We start from the raw sequence: 12,304 nt of genomic DNA on the forward strand, positions 1-12,304 counted from the left end.
CCCTCCTCACCAGGATTTGTTTTGCTTCTTTCTTCCACTTTCGATCTGCCCTGTCTTCTCTCAGCCCCCACCCCACCCCCATTTAATTTCCTCCTCTCCTACTCCCCTGTTGGGTAAAATAGATTTCTATATTCAACTGTTATATGTATTATCCCACTTTGAGTCAGTACTGATGAAAATAAGATTAAAGCGATGCTCATTATCCCCAACTTCTTCCATCTTCCCCCTACACTGTATAGGTCTTTCACACCTCTCCACAAAAAATAATTTATACCATTCTCTTTCCCTTGCATTTGTATCCATTGTACTCCTCTTTTTCATCCCTTAATTTTTTTATATCATCCCCCCCCAATGAATATTATACTCTGACCCTTTGCTTATTCCTTCTACTCTACTTTTAGTGATATAATTTTAATACTTGCAAGTATCATCTTCCATGCATGGATGTAACCATCTAGCTTTATTGAATCCCTTACATTTTCTTTTCCCTTTTTTTACTTGTTAATGTTTCTTTGGGGTTTTAATATTAGTGGTCAATTTTTTATTTAGATTTGTTCTTCTCCTTATGAAAGTTTGAAATCCTATTTCATCAAATGACCATTTCTTCCCCTCAATGTATTATGCTTAATTTTACCAGGTAAGTGATTCTTGGTTGAAGTTCTAACTCCTTTACTTTCCAGAACATTATGTTCCATATCCTCTGAACTTTTAATGTTATAACTATTTTATACTGATTGATTCCCCAGTATTTGAATTGTTTCTTCCTGGACACTTGGAGTATTTTTCCCTTGACCTGATAATTTGGAAATTTGGCTATAAATGTTCCTTGGAGTTTTTATTTTGATGATTAATGGATTCTTTCAATTTCTTTTTTACCCTGTGGTTCCAGGATATTAGAGAAGTTTTTCTTGATAATTTCTTGAAAGATGCTATCCAGGTCCTTTTTTTGATTATGGTTTTCAAGTAGTCCAATGAATCTGATACTTCCAGGTTCGTGGTTTTCTAATGAGGTATTTATCATTTTCTTCCATTTTTAATTTTTTTTCAATTTATTTGATGAGCTCTTGATGTCTTATTTGCTTCTACAATCTGATGCTTTCCAGGTTCATGGTTTTCTAATGAGGTATTTATCATTTTCTTTCATTTTTAATTTTTTTCAATTTATTTGATGAGCTCTTGATGTCTCATTTGCTTCTACTTATTCAATTCTTGTTCAGTTTTAAGGAGTTATTTTCCTTAATGGATTTTTGAATCTCATTTTTCATTTGGCCAATTTTACTTTTTAAGCAGTTGTTTTCCCTTTTCAATTTTTTTCCTACCTCTCCCAGCTGATTTTCAAGCTCTTTTTTGAACTCTTCCATGAATTCTTTCTGGATTTGAGACACTTCCCATTTTTCTTTGGGTTTTTTTCATAAGTGTTTTGACATTATTGTCCTCTTCTGAATTTGTGTCTTGGTCTTCCATAATAATTTCCTGTGGTTAGATTCCTTTTTTTGTTGATTTTTTTACTCTTATTTTTTGGTGGGGAGGATCTTTCTTTTAAATAAGAGTTCCACTCAACCTGGTGTTGTATTGATGTTGCCATGAGGTCCAGAGGTACATTCTTATCTTAACTGAGGAGATCAGGTTTGGAGGGGGGAGGTGTGGATGACTGACTTCTGAAGGCCATAGGTTTCTGGCAGTTTATCTGATGCTAAGCCAGGTTCTAGTGATGTCTGGTGTGTGTATTGAGGCCTCATGAGAATGGTTTTCCCTGGGTCATACTGAAGAATGTAGTTATCTGACTACTGGAGGATATTGGTTTACCCTTGAAGATGCCTATTTGCCCAGAGCTAATGGGTTAGAGTTGGAGTCTGACATTTCCCCTGCCTGTGTTACAACATGTGGGGGGTCCTGGTATTGGCATTTGCCTAGCTTGCTGGGATGCTTCCTGTCCTATACATGTTCCCCTACTCCAGAATAAGATGGAGCTTTCTTATGGTTCTTCCAAGTTTCTTGGACTAAAAGATTGTTTCATTCTATCTTTTTTGCTGATTCTGTTGTTCCAGGCTTTGGGAGCACTATTTTTATGGTTGTTTGGAAGTGAATATGAAGGTTACAGAAACTTATTGCTTACCCTTCCATTTTAGCTCTCAGAAGTAGAATCCATATTTATTTTTAACTCTTGAAGAAAACTATCTCTGAATCAGTAAAAATTCACTGTAGAAAGAATACTGGAAACTAAATGAAAAGACCTAGATTCATATCTCAACCCAGTCATTTACTCTCTGGGTGACATTGGGAAAGTGACTGAACATCTTAGAGCTTCTGCTTCCTAATCTTTAAAATGAGATATTAAATGGCCTCTAAGATCTCTCCCAATTCTAAAATTTTGTAATTCTGCCAGATTTCCAATGGAAAAGTCCATTATTAATTCATAATAATTTTGCATGTAAACTTTCACATATACACATAAAGACTCAGTTCCTTACATTAGCTAGCATTTGAAATGAAATTAGACAACAATAGGAGAACTACAACTTAGAACAAAATACAAAAAAGAAAAGTCCCTACCAAGATTACAACATTTTTTATAACTAGTGTTTATACTAAAGAAAGGAAGGGGGTAGCATTTTGTGGTTTGTGGGTTCCTTCTTTCTTTTTGTGGATGGTGCCAGACTATAATTTACATTAAGTTCCCAATGTTAATCAGAATTCCTTAAGATAAAATGTGCAAAGGGTTTCCCTGAAAAAATGTGGTTGGTTGCTTGGACACATACACAAATTTCAGGGAAATGAAGTATAACAAACTGTACTAAGTTAATAAACTGATAAAAAAAAATTGGAAAAATTTAGTGTTAGACATCAGATTCAGCAGGAAGAAAAAGGGCTATAACTTAACATGTCAACACATTAAAAAAATACTTCAAGTAAAAGAGAAAATATTCATGTTTCCCTTGTGATTCAAGCATGATATTTCAAGAGCCCCAAGGATCTGCTGTTCTTTAAGAAATATTCTGTTTGAATTATTTTTCTTCCTTACAAAGTTAGCTAGTCTCTAGATCACATAGAGATTATATTGTCAGTGGGCTTTCCTTTTGAGGGTTGTAGCTTCCTACATTCATTTTGTTGTTTGAATCTGACCATTCAACAATGGGATCTTAAAATTAAACACATTTATTAAATGCTTAAAGATAAAATGTTCAAGAGTGGCTTTCTCCCTAACAAACACAAACACACACACAAACACACACACACACACACACACACACACACAAACATATTTATTTATTCTGAGAAAACATCACTTGGAAATACACACATAGGTATCTTTTAGAAAGCAATATAATAGCAGTTTGGAAAAAAAATTAGGAGAATCCAAATTAATCAAGGGGGAAAAAATGAGATGTGATATATGCCACCCTATCAGGACATGTCCCTAATGAATTTTCCTGAAGTATTTTAAAAGATGATTTCTTTTGTAACTATCTTGAATTAATATCTTTAGGATGTTAAGATGTCCTAATACCTTACTACCAGTAAAATACATAGAAAACTCATTTGTAGATTTTCTTCTTCAAGGTGGGTTTTTTTTTCTTTTAAAACATGTATCCCAAAATTATAAATGCTTTAAAAGCCAATTCAGTAAAAAAGAATATTTTTGTGAAAACTGAAACAATTTTAAGTTTGTTTTTATCTTACAAACTACCATTTCAATAAAGGAGATAGCCAAAGCAATAAAACCAAGAAACTATGTGGACTACATCATACACTATTGGAAAATGTATCAAATTTCAGCATTATTTGGTAGGAGAAATGGAGAGATATGGGAGAAGGCAAAAAGAGGAGAAAAAGAAGGTGGAAAATACTTAACAAATATTTAACAAAATGATACGAAATCAATTTTACAAGGAGAGGGCTATAGATGACTAAGCTTTTAGTACTCACAGGCTTACCATCTTGACCAGGCTGTCCTGGATAACCATGATTCCCAGGTTGTCCAGGGTCTCCCTTGAAAGATAAAAGAAAATAAATAAATTACAAATCAGCTGCATCCATTAGTATGACAAAAACATAATGCAATTAATATGCTATAATAACAATCTAATGTATGTCCCTTAACAAACCTATGGTCTTCAAAAAATACACAGTTTTACAAAATGGACAATTTACTTTTTGGAAATCAGTGATTATGCCAGAGTGTTACTATAGCAAGCATATCAAGCCAGAAAGCTGCTACTTACCCAATAATTTAAACAAAAAAAAAAACCAATTAGTGGGAATAAGCCTGCATGATTACTTGTTTGTTTGTTTTTTCCAGTTCTGGCAAAGATTCATTGAAATAGTAATGTTTTTCATTTCTATTTATAGAGATTTCATCTCTGCTGAAACTTACAAAATCTTTTAATTCATTTAATTCATGTAAAAAGTGCCTGAACAGATTTCAATGAATTAGAATCAACTCCCTAACCACATAGGCTATTATTTTGGTAAGAAATAATAGTCATATATGTAATTAAATAGCATGAAAACCATTAAATAAATGTAAATGTAATCATAATCAGTAATTAAATTTTAACTAAAGGCCTATATAGCTGGAAGAGGTGGTGTGAAGCCAATTTCTTTGTTCTAAAATAATTTTGTAGGGTACTGGCTAAAGACATGCACTGTATTACTAAATTTCAACAGAGAAAAGTGAAAAGGTCACAGTTTATTTCAGGGGCATCAATTGAAATGTGAAATGGTCTTTTAATATATATAATCCGAAATTCCAAAGGAGTTTTAATTGAAAAAGAAATTACATTCTTAAATCTGATGCAGAAAGAATACTTAAAATCAAATGCAAATAATCTCTAACCGATGAGATATATTTTGCAAATGTGATATTTTTACCAGCGGGAGAGATGAGAGAGGGAAATGAGATACAGAACCCTTTACTAGGGCAATGGAATTAGCATAATTGTACTCTTATGATCCTGACATGATAACGGTGTGTGTGTGTGTGTGTGTGTGTGTGTGTGTGTGTGTGTGTGTGTGTGAGCATGCAGGCACATGAGCAAGGATGTGTATAGGTATTCTTGTGTTGTTTGTGTTACCTTCTTCCAATTCTATAAATAAATAATTTTTAAACAATATAAGATTTGTCTTCCACAATGATTCCTAATACATGGATCATTCTTTTCACAATAGAAACACATGCCAGCAAAACTGATTTCCTGAAACTTCCTTATCATTCAGAGAAATATTCTAATACAGAGGGGGGAAAAAAACTCACTAGATAAGTTGCAAACTTTTTATAAGAGAATTAAGAAGGATGGCCCATGGGAATGGACATTTTAAAAAATATTTTAGAGAACTCTCTAGCCTCTCTTCCATTAAGCTACTACATATCTGCTTTTCCCCAGGTCACAGGAATTTCTCCTAAAATTGAGAATTCCATGATTCGACTACCAGAACTTAACTTCTATTTTTGATTATGAATCTTTAGCATAGCTATACGCCTTTGTTATGAACACATACCCCCCCACACAGAAATACCCCCCTCATAAATATCACTAATTTTCCAACAAATGAGATGCTATTTGAAGTTCAAGGCATCAAGTTTTGTTCTAACTTTTCAATTATCTAAGTTTAAAAAAAATTCTATAAAACATAACTTCTTTAACTGAGAGATATTTTTAAATTAACTTCTCTGAATTCAGACCAAAAGCAAATTGATAACATAACCAAAAATCATAAGCTAAAGTCACAGAATTTCAGGTCATCTGACCCAAAATATTGAATAAATGGCTATAAGATGAATTTCAGTTTTACTTTGGCAATAGCATTTGATCCTAGCTTTAGCATTCTCAGATTTTCACTTTAATTATAAACAGAGCATGAATCACATGACAAAAATTTACATCTGGTTCTGACATACAAGCTAGAAAAATTAAAATTATATTTTTGAATAATTGAACAACAAACTATAAAGTGAAGATATTTCAATTATGGTGAAATTTTGATGCTAGCAATTTAGAAATAGGAAATTAAATTAAATTTTACATTTTACATTTTTATTTAATATAATATGAGCCTAGACTAGATTTGGCATGAGAAGTTTTACTGAAATATTAAAATCAAGTAAAGTCTTGTTTTACATTTAATATTTCCATTTTGCCAATTCAATATCAAATAATACCAAGTGAACAACAATGAAAAATAATAAATCTTGTGCAAATCATAAATCTGTCTTGGCCAGGGAGATTAGTTATTCAAAGCATGATGCTCATTAAGTTCATGGATTCTATTACCACCAATACAAAAATTTTAAATGATTGCCCCATTTTCAGCAGTACAATTACATCATCTCCTCCTTTGAAAGACTGCTAATAAAGCCTTGTTTTATAAAAAGAATTATATAACGCCAAGTTTATAATGATGATAATAGAGAGATTTGTGTTATAGGCAATTCTCCAAAACTATTAGTTGTATATTGATGAAGGGAATTCCCTCACTGGGATTTCTATATATTAATAAAATTATAGGTCCATATAAAATATTAGAGCGAAATGAAAGACAAAGATTATAAATGGTGCATAGGAATGAATATGTATGAAAAACACAATTTTTCTTTATTACAATTGCATCATAGAATTCACTCACTTTTGGGCCTTGGAGTCCTGGTTTTCCTGGTGGACATATACATGGAGCTGGTGTAGAGCCTACATCACTAGGACCATTCAGGCACTATGCAAACCAAAATAGCAATAAGCCAAAACACAAGTTTAAAACCTTTCAAACATACATTTGAATGAATTATTATAATGGGATTTCACTGTCACTTGGTTCTTAGGAGCCTTAAACAGACTACCATAGGAGAAAGAATGCAACCAGGAAATTGTCATGATAAAATCTTTAATCTGCCTTTCCCAACTGTCTAATACAGATCATACAATTTCAGAGATATGTGAGAGAATTTATGAAGTTCTTAAATCATCCCTCCACACTATATTTATCATGTACATTTCTTGATCTTTGACACAGATTGCAAGGGTCAATTAGCTCAATACCATTTGTATCTCTTCAGCTAATATATATATGTATACATACATATATATATGTGTATGTATGTATATATATATATATATATATGTAAAATATATGAAGTCTTGGGAAGAAAATAAACACAGTATCTCTGAACAATTCAAGATTGCCTAACATCATGTCTTGGGACCATTTTTCAACTAAGAAAAGGTCAGAAAATGAACTGAGTTCAGAAAAGATATGGATTACTAAGACTGTATATCTTCTCTAAAAATGAAATAGACAGATTCTTCTAAGTTTGAACACTCAGAGAGGACTCAATGGTAAATTACTTATTCTGGCCCCCAAACTTAGCCTAACACTTAAGACCATTTTAAAGAAACCATCCTGTTGAATCACCTTAGAGTTGGGGCAGGGAGTCTACAGCCTCCAGCCATATTAGTCTCATGTTCCCAAGGCAACCTCAGGTGGGACTTGCAATTCAATAAATCTAGTAGCTTTTAAGAGGTTAATTAATTAAATATTTGAACTCACATAGTCTGAGAATGTATTATAAATATCCAAATGACCCTTGGCAGAAACAAAGATCCCCTTAGAGAATCAAGTTTATTAAATCTGTTAGCAAACAAAAAATGACAACAAGAATCTTTGGAACTTCTGCAATTCTTCTACCAGGTCCCATCCTACTCAAGAGTATAATATAATATTATTTCAAATGCTTTTCTTGATGCCTTATGATCCCATCACCAGTATTATAACGGTAATTAAACTGAAAATAATTGTTATTTACTGGAAGAAAAGTTCAATAGATACTGTCCATTTTAAGCCAACCTAACAGGGAAATTAAAATTAAGATAATTTTATTGAATCTGAAATTTTTTATTGTGTAGTACATGGATACACTTATAAAAGCTGTTTCCAATTGGTTAATCTACTTACAGTTGTTAGGTAGATATATTCCTAAAATTCTCATGTGACACAGTAAAGGTGAATAAAATGACTCAAGCTTACCTCTCCATTCTGCAACAAAAACAAAAACAAAATATATAACTATTCAATTTCATGTATAATCATTATATTCAATATATATAATTGATCATATTATTTTATCACATGATTTAGGCAAAATAATAAGAATAATCCATATTTCATATTACTTCAAGGTGTGAAAAACATTTTCTTATTTTTTACAACTTCCTGTGAGGAAGATAGAGTATTATTGAACCTCTTCAGTTGAGAAAATTGAGGTTTAGATAGGTTGGGTGACATCCAAAATCACTAGCTAATAAGTACCAGAGACTTAACTTGAACACAGGTCTAAATGCTGAAAACAACTTAAATACAATTAAGTAAACAACAAATTTATAAATTATAATAATTACAAATTTTTATAATTTTTAAAAGTCTATCTTTTATCTAAGAAAGGACAAGTTGTTTACTAATCAAACCACACTTGATGCTAACATATAGTATATCTTTTCCCCTTTCACAATAAAATTGATTTTCAAATAATTTTATCATTATATATAATTACTAGATGTTGTTATTGTTTAAGTTAAAATTATATAGTTAAAATTCTTTTAGATTTTCCTCAGACATTTTAGTGAGTTCTTCTTTATGCATACGCATGTTCTATGAACTCAAAGAAGTTTAATTCATTAACAAAATGAATAATCAATATTTAATTGCTATAAATGGGAAAATAGAAATCAATTACAAGCTTGCAATCATGCATATCATAGCTGTGCCCAATATAATACAATAAACAAGAGTTTTGGCCAGTTATTTTCAAGAGATAATTAAACATTCTTGCTCTAGAAGTTAAAATATAAAAGGTCTGTTATAGACCTAGAGTTGAAAGGGATTTTAGAGATCTATTCCACTTTGTTCATTTTGCCAATGAGAAAACTGAGAACTAGAAATGAGTATATAGCCTCTAAATGTGAAAAAGGAAAAATCTGAACCCAAGTACTCCTGTTTCCAGATATCAAGCTCTATCTACTACATCATGTTGTGTTTTGACAGAATATCCTGTTTATATTGTCTTGATCAAAATATTTCATTTTTATAAACAAATAATCACAATCACAAAAATTTAATTTAATTTAATTTTTTTCATAAAGAATAACTGGAAAAAAAGAAAAAAAGAATAACTGGAAGGATATTCTGTGAGAAAATCAACACACCTTTAGAGAAAGCAGACTGGGCTATTCTTATGAGGGTTTCCCACCTTCCTTTTTTATTTGCATTTCTCCTTCCCAGTTAACCAATGCCATAGAATAATTCCCCTTTTGTACAGCAAATCTCAAAGCAGTTTTCCTTCACATGTAACAATTTCTATTCATGTCAAAAAGAAAATAAACTGTAAAATACATATTAACTGAAGACTAAGCCCTCAATCTGTTCCTAATTTGTTCTAAAATTGTTGAAGCAAATGCTTGAAAGTGAACCTGTCCTACTTACAAATCCAGGGATTTCACAAGCTGTTTCACGGTTGTTTTGCTCTGGGTCACAGTAGATTCTTAGTTTTTGGACATCAAACTATAAACAGAAAAATAGTTAAATAAGAATTTCTTTTAAGGAGGGGCACATGCCAATTGACAATTTGAATTTAGTGAGGAAAACAGTGGCACAAATTTCAAATGAATTAGCATTTGTTAGAGGCTCAAAATCATAAAATTCAATTAAATGTACTAAAGTAAGCAATAGTGAAATTATTAAGGTAAACTGCTAGTAGTGATATGATATTGTTATGATAAGGGGGGGGAAAAAAACCTCTCAAGAACTAAAAAAGTCCTTTTTTCATGGTCCTGAAATATCCCTACACTTAAAACTGTTTCAGGTCCAAAGAGGATTTTTTTAAGAATGGTTCTCCCTATGTGTTTCCACAATGATTCAGAACCCCAAGGAAAATCCTAAGAACCCCCCAAAATTCTTTGTTGTCACCTCAGGGCTCAGGATTTGAAATAGGAATATCCAGTATTTTGAATAGAGGTTAGGGACCAAAGAGACAAGGCCTCACTCAGCTGCTCACTCATTGATAATTAACAATTTTACTTCTTTTTACTATTGAACTACTTAAAATTATTAGACAAAATATTGTGCAACTGTGTGTGTAGCCCCAAAACTGACAACTACATCTGCATTAAATATTCTATGAATTAGAGCTGTACTTCATAGATGGTGAATATGGACTTTTTTAGAATGGTTTATTATGTTAATTTATGAGAGAAACTCTTGGCCTTCAGCCCTACATGTCTGACTCATCATAAGCAGGGGGTTGTTTTTTAAAAAGCTTTAAGTGTAAACTGAAGACAATTCATGCCTATTTTATTTTGCATGATGATATTTTCATTTTTCCAAAAACTTTCACTTTCAGGTAACTTTCAAATTCAGGTACATCAAATTCTGGGATCTTCATTAATGCCCTAATATGTTCTGTTCTCTATCCCTATAATGAAGTCTCTTTCCTACAACGAAAAATCAAACCAAAGAGTGAAAAACTGCCACGTGTCCTAGGTGACAGTTTTCCATGAAACATTGTATAGGTCTGCTAAGGTTTGATTTAGTTCCTTTCCCCACAAAAAGTACACTATTTTATTAATAAGCAAAAATACTTTGGCTTAAACCTAACAAAATGAAGATTAACTATTAAAATTTATATAGTATATACAAGAGCTACAAAACTCTTTTTTCATGGTCCTGTACAGATCACTATACTTAGAACTGGTCCAGATGCAAAGAGAATTTTTTTAGAATGATTCTTTGCGGGTATTCCCATAGTGATTCAGGACCTCAAGGAAAGTCCTAAAATTCCAGAAAATTCTTTATCACCTTAGGGCTCTGGATATGAAATAGAAATATGCATACAATGTAAAATTTGAAAAATGGAACTTACCTGGACAGTTTCTTCTTTCCCAGAATACTTTCCTATTTGAGTGTGACCACTGACATAAATACCTAAAACCGGATGTAATGGCTTGCTTTTTATTTGCTGATCATCAATATACAAAGTTACATCCTGTTCAGTTACTAAGAGGCGGATCTGATGCCATCCTTCATCAAACAGAGTCTATAGACATAGACAAAAAAAGGAAAGTTTTACAAATCCAATTTTAATGTGCATATTAAATGAAAAGATAATATAAAAAGCATAATTATAGATTTATATTCCACACCCTGAATTCCCTAAATGAGAAGCATAGGCAGAGTATTTACTGTTATCCTGTCTGGGGATAAGATCCATTGTCTTTGAGAATTAACATAAAACTGGACAAAGAAACATTTGTTATAATCTATAAGCCTTGCCACTGCTATATTATGTAATCTAGCTTCATTTCATAAAAATTATTCTTAAAACTAGTTCTAAGACCACTGTCAAACCTAATCTTATTCAGGCTTATAAAACATGTGAATCCATTAAAGATCTGTGATTTCATTATTATAAGAGGGACTCCTTTAGTCACTTCATATTTGTACCTTTCCTATAACTTTGTAGATAACTTGTCTAAGGTGCTATCAGGGTAAAGTGACTTTCCCATGATCAAAAAAGTAATATGATTTGAACCTCAGTATTCTTCATGAGAAAAGACTCTGATGTTGGGAAAGATCAAATGCAAAAGAAAAAGAGGATGGCAAAGGGTAAGATGGATAGAAAGTGTCATGGAAACAATGAACACAAACTTGGACAGATTATGAGAGATAGGAGAAGATAGAAGGGTCTGACATGCTGTGGGTTGTGGAGTCAAGAAAAGTCAGACATGGTTGAACAACAAGCAATGCTTTTTTATTTCTCCTTCAACACCCTATCCACTGTGCCATGCTGCCTCATTATTTAATCCATTGTATCTTATTATAGAGATTTTTCAATCAGATTTCCTTTAATTCCAGTAATGTAAAATTATTCAATAAAAGTAATAACATCAACATCTTCCAACCAAGTTACATTTAAAGCCACAAATCAAAGTAACTTCTTCCTGTCTCCTGAAAATATTCAAGTGTACTTTCACAAATATTTTTAGCATAGTAGCAAAATTTTACCTTAACATCAGGTTCTACAAAAACAACAACTTGAGTGCCATTCATTATGCTTGTAGTAGTGAATGACAGAGTTTTTTCAGCTCCATTTAAGGTAACGGCAATCTGAGGTCTTCCATCACTGGTAAGGATTCTCCATAAGTCCCACTTTTTCTTTACTTTAAACCTCTGAGTGGAAACATATACATACGAAGGAGGAAGACCTTCTGGGAAGACATTGCTGAGGGAAAAAACACATGAACTCAGTGAATTTTCAATCCCA

General features: G+C 32.1%; 1 protein-coding gene across 1 annotated transcript in view; it reads right to left on the minus strand.

The window, feature by feature from the left end:
- The window catches only part of COL21A1 (collagen type XXI alpha 1 chain), a 322,637-nt gene that overhangs the window by 127,019 nt on the left and 183,314 nt on the right, over positions 1-12,304 (minus strand). Inside the window, exons 5-10 of the mRNA XM_074237242.1 lie at positions 12,046-12,262; positions 10,904-11,077; positions 9,469-9,546; positions 8,017-8,025; positions 6,625-6,708; positions 3,928-3,990 (exon numbers count right to left, since the gene is read on the minus strand). Coding sequence (XP_074093343.1) covers positions 3,928-3,990; positions 6,625-6,708; positions 8,017-8,025; positions 9,469-9,546; positions 10,904-11,077; positions 12,046-12,262 — 625 coding nt within the window. The remainder of the gene's footprint in view (positions 1-3,927; positions 3,991-6,624; positions 6,709-8,016; positions 8,026-9,468; positions 9,547-10,903; positions 11,078-12,045; positions 12,263-12,304) is intronic.

Source organism: Macrotis lagotis, chromosome 5 (genome assembly GCF_037893015.1).
Source record: "Macrotis lagotis isolate mMagLag1 chromosome 5, bilby.v1.9.chrom.fasta, whole genome shotgun sequence".
Lineage (NCBI taxonomy): Eukaryota > Metazoa > Chordata > Mammalia > Peramelemorphia > Peramelidae > Macrotis > Macrotis lagotis.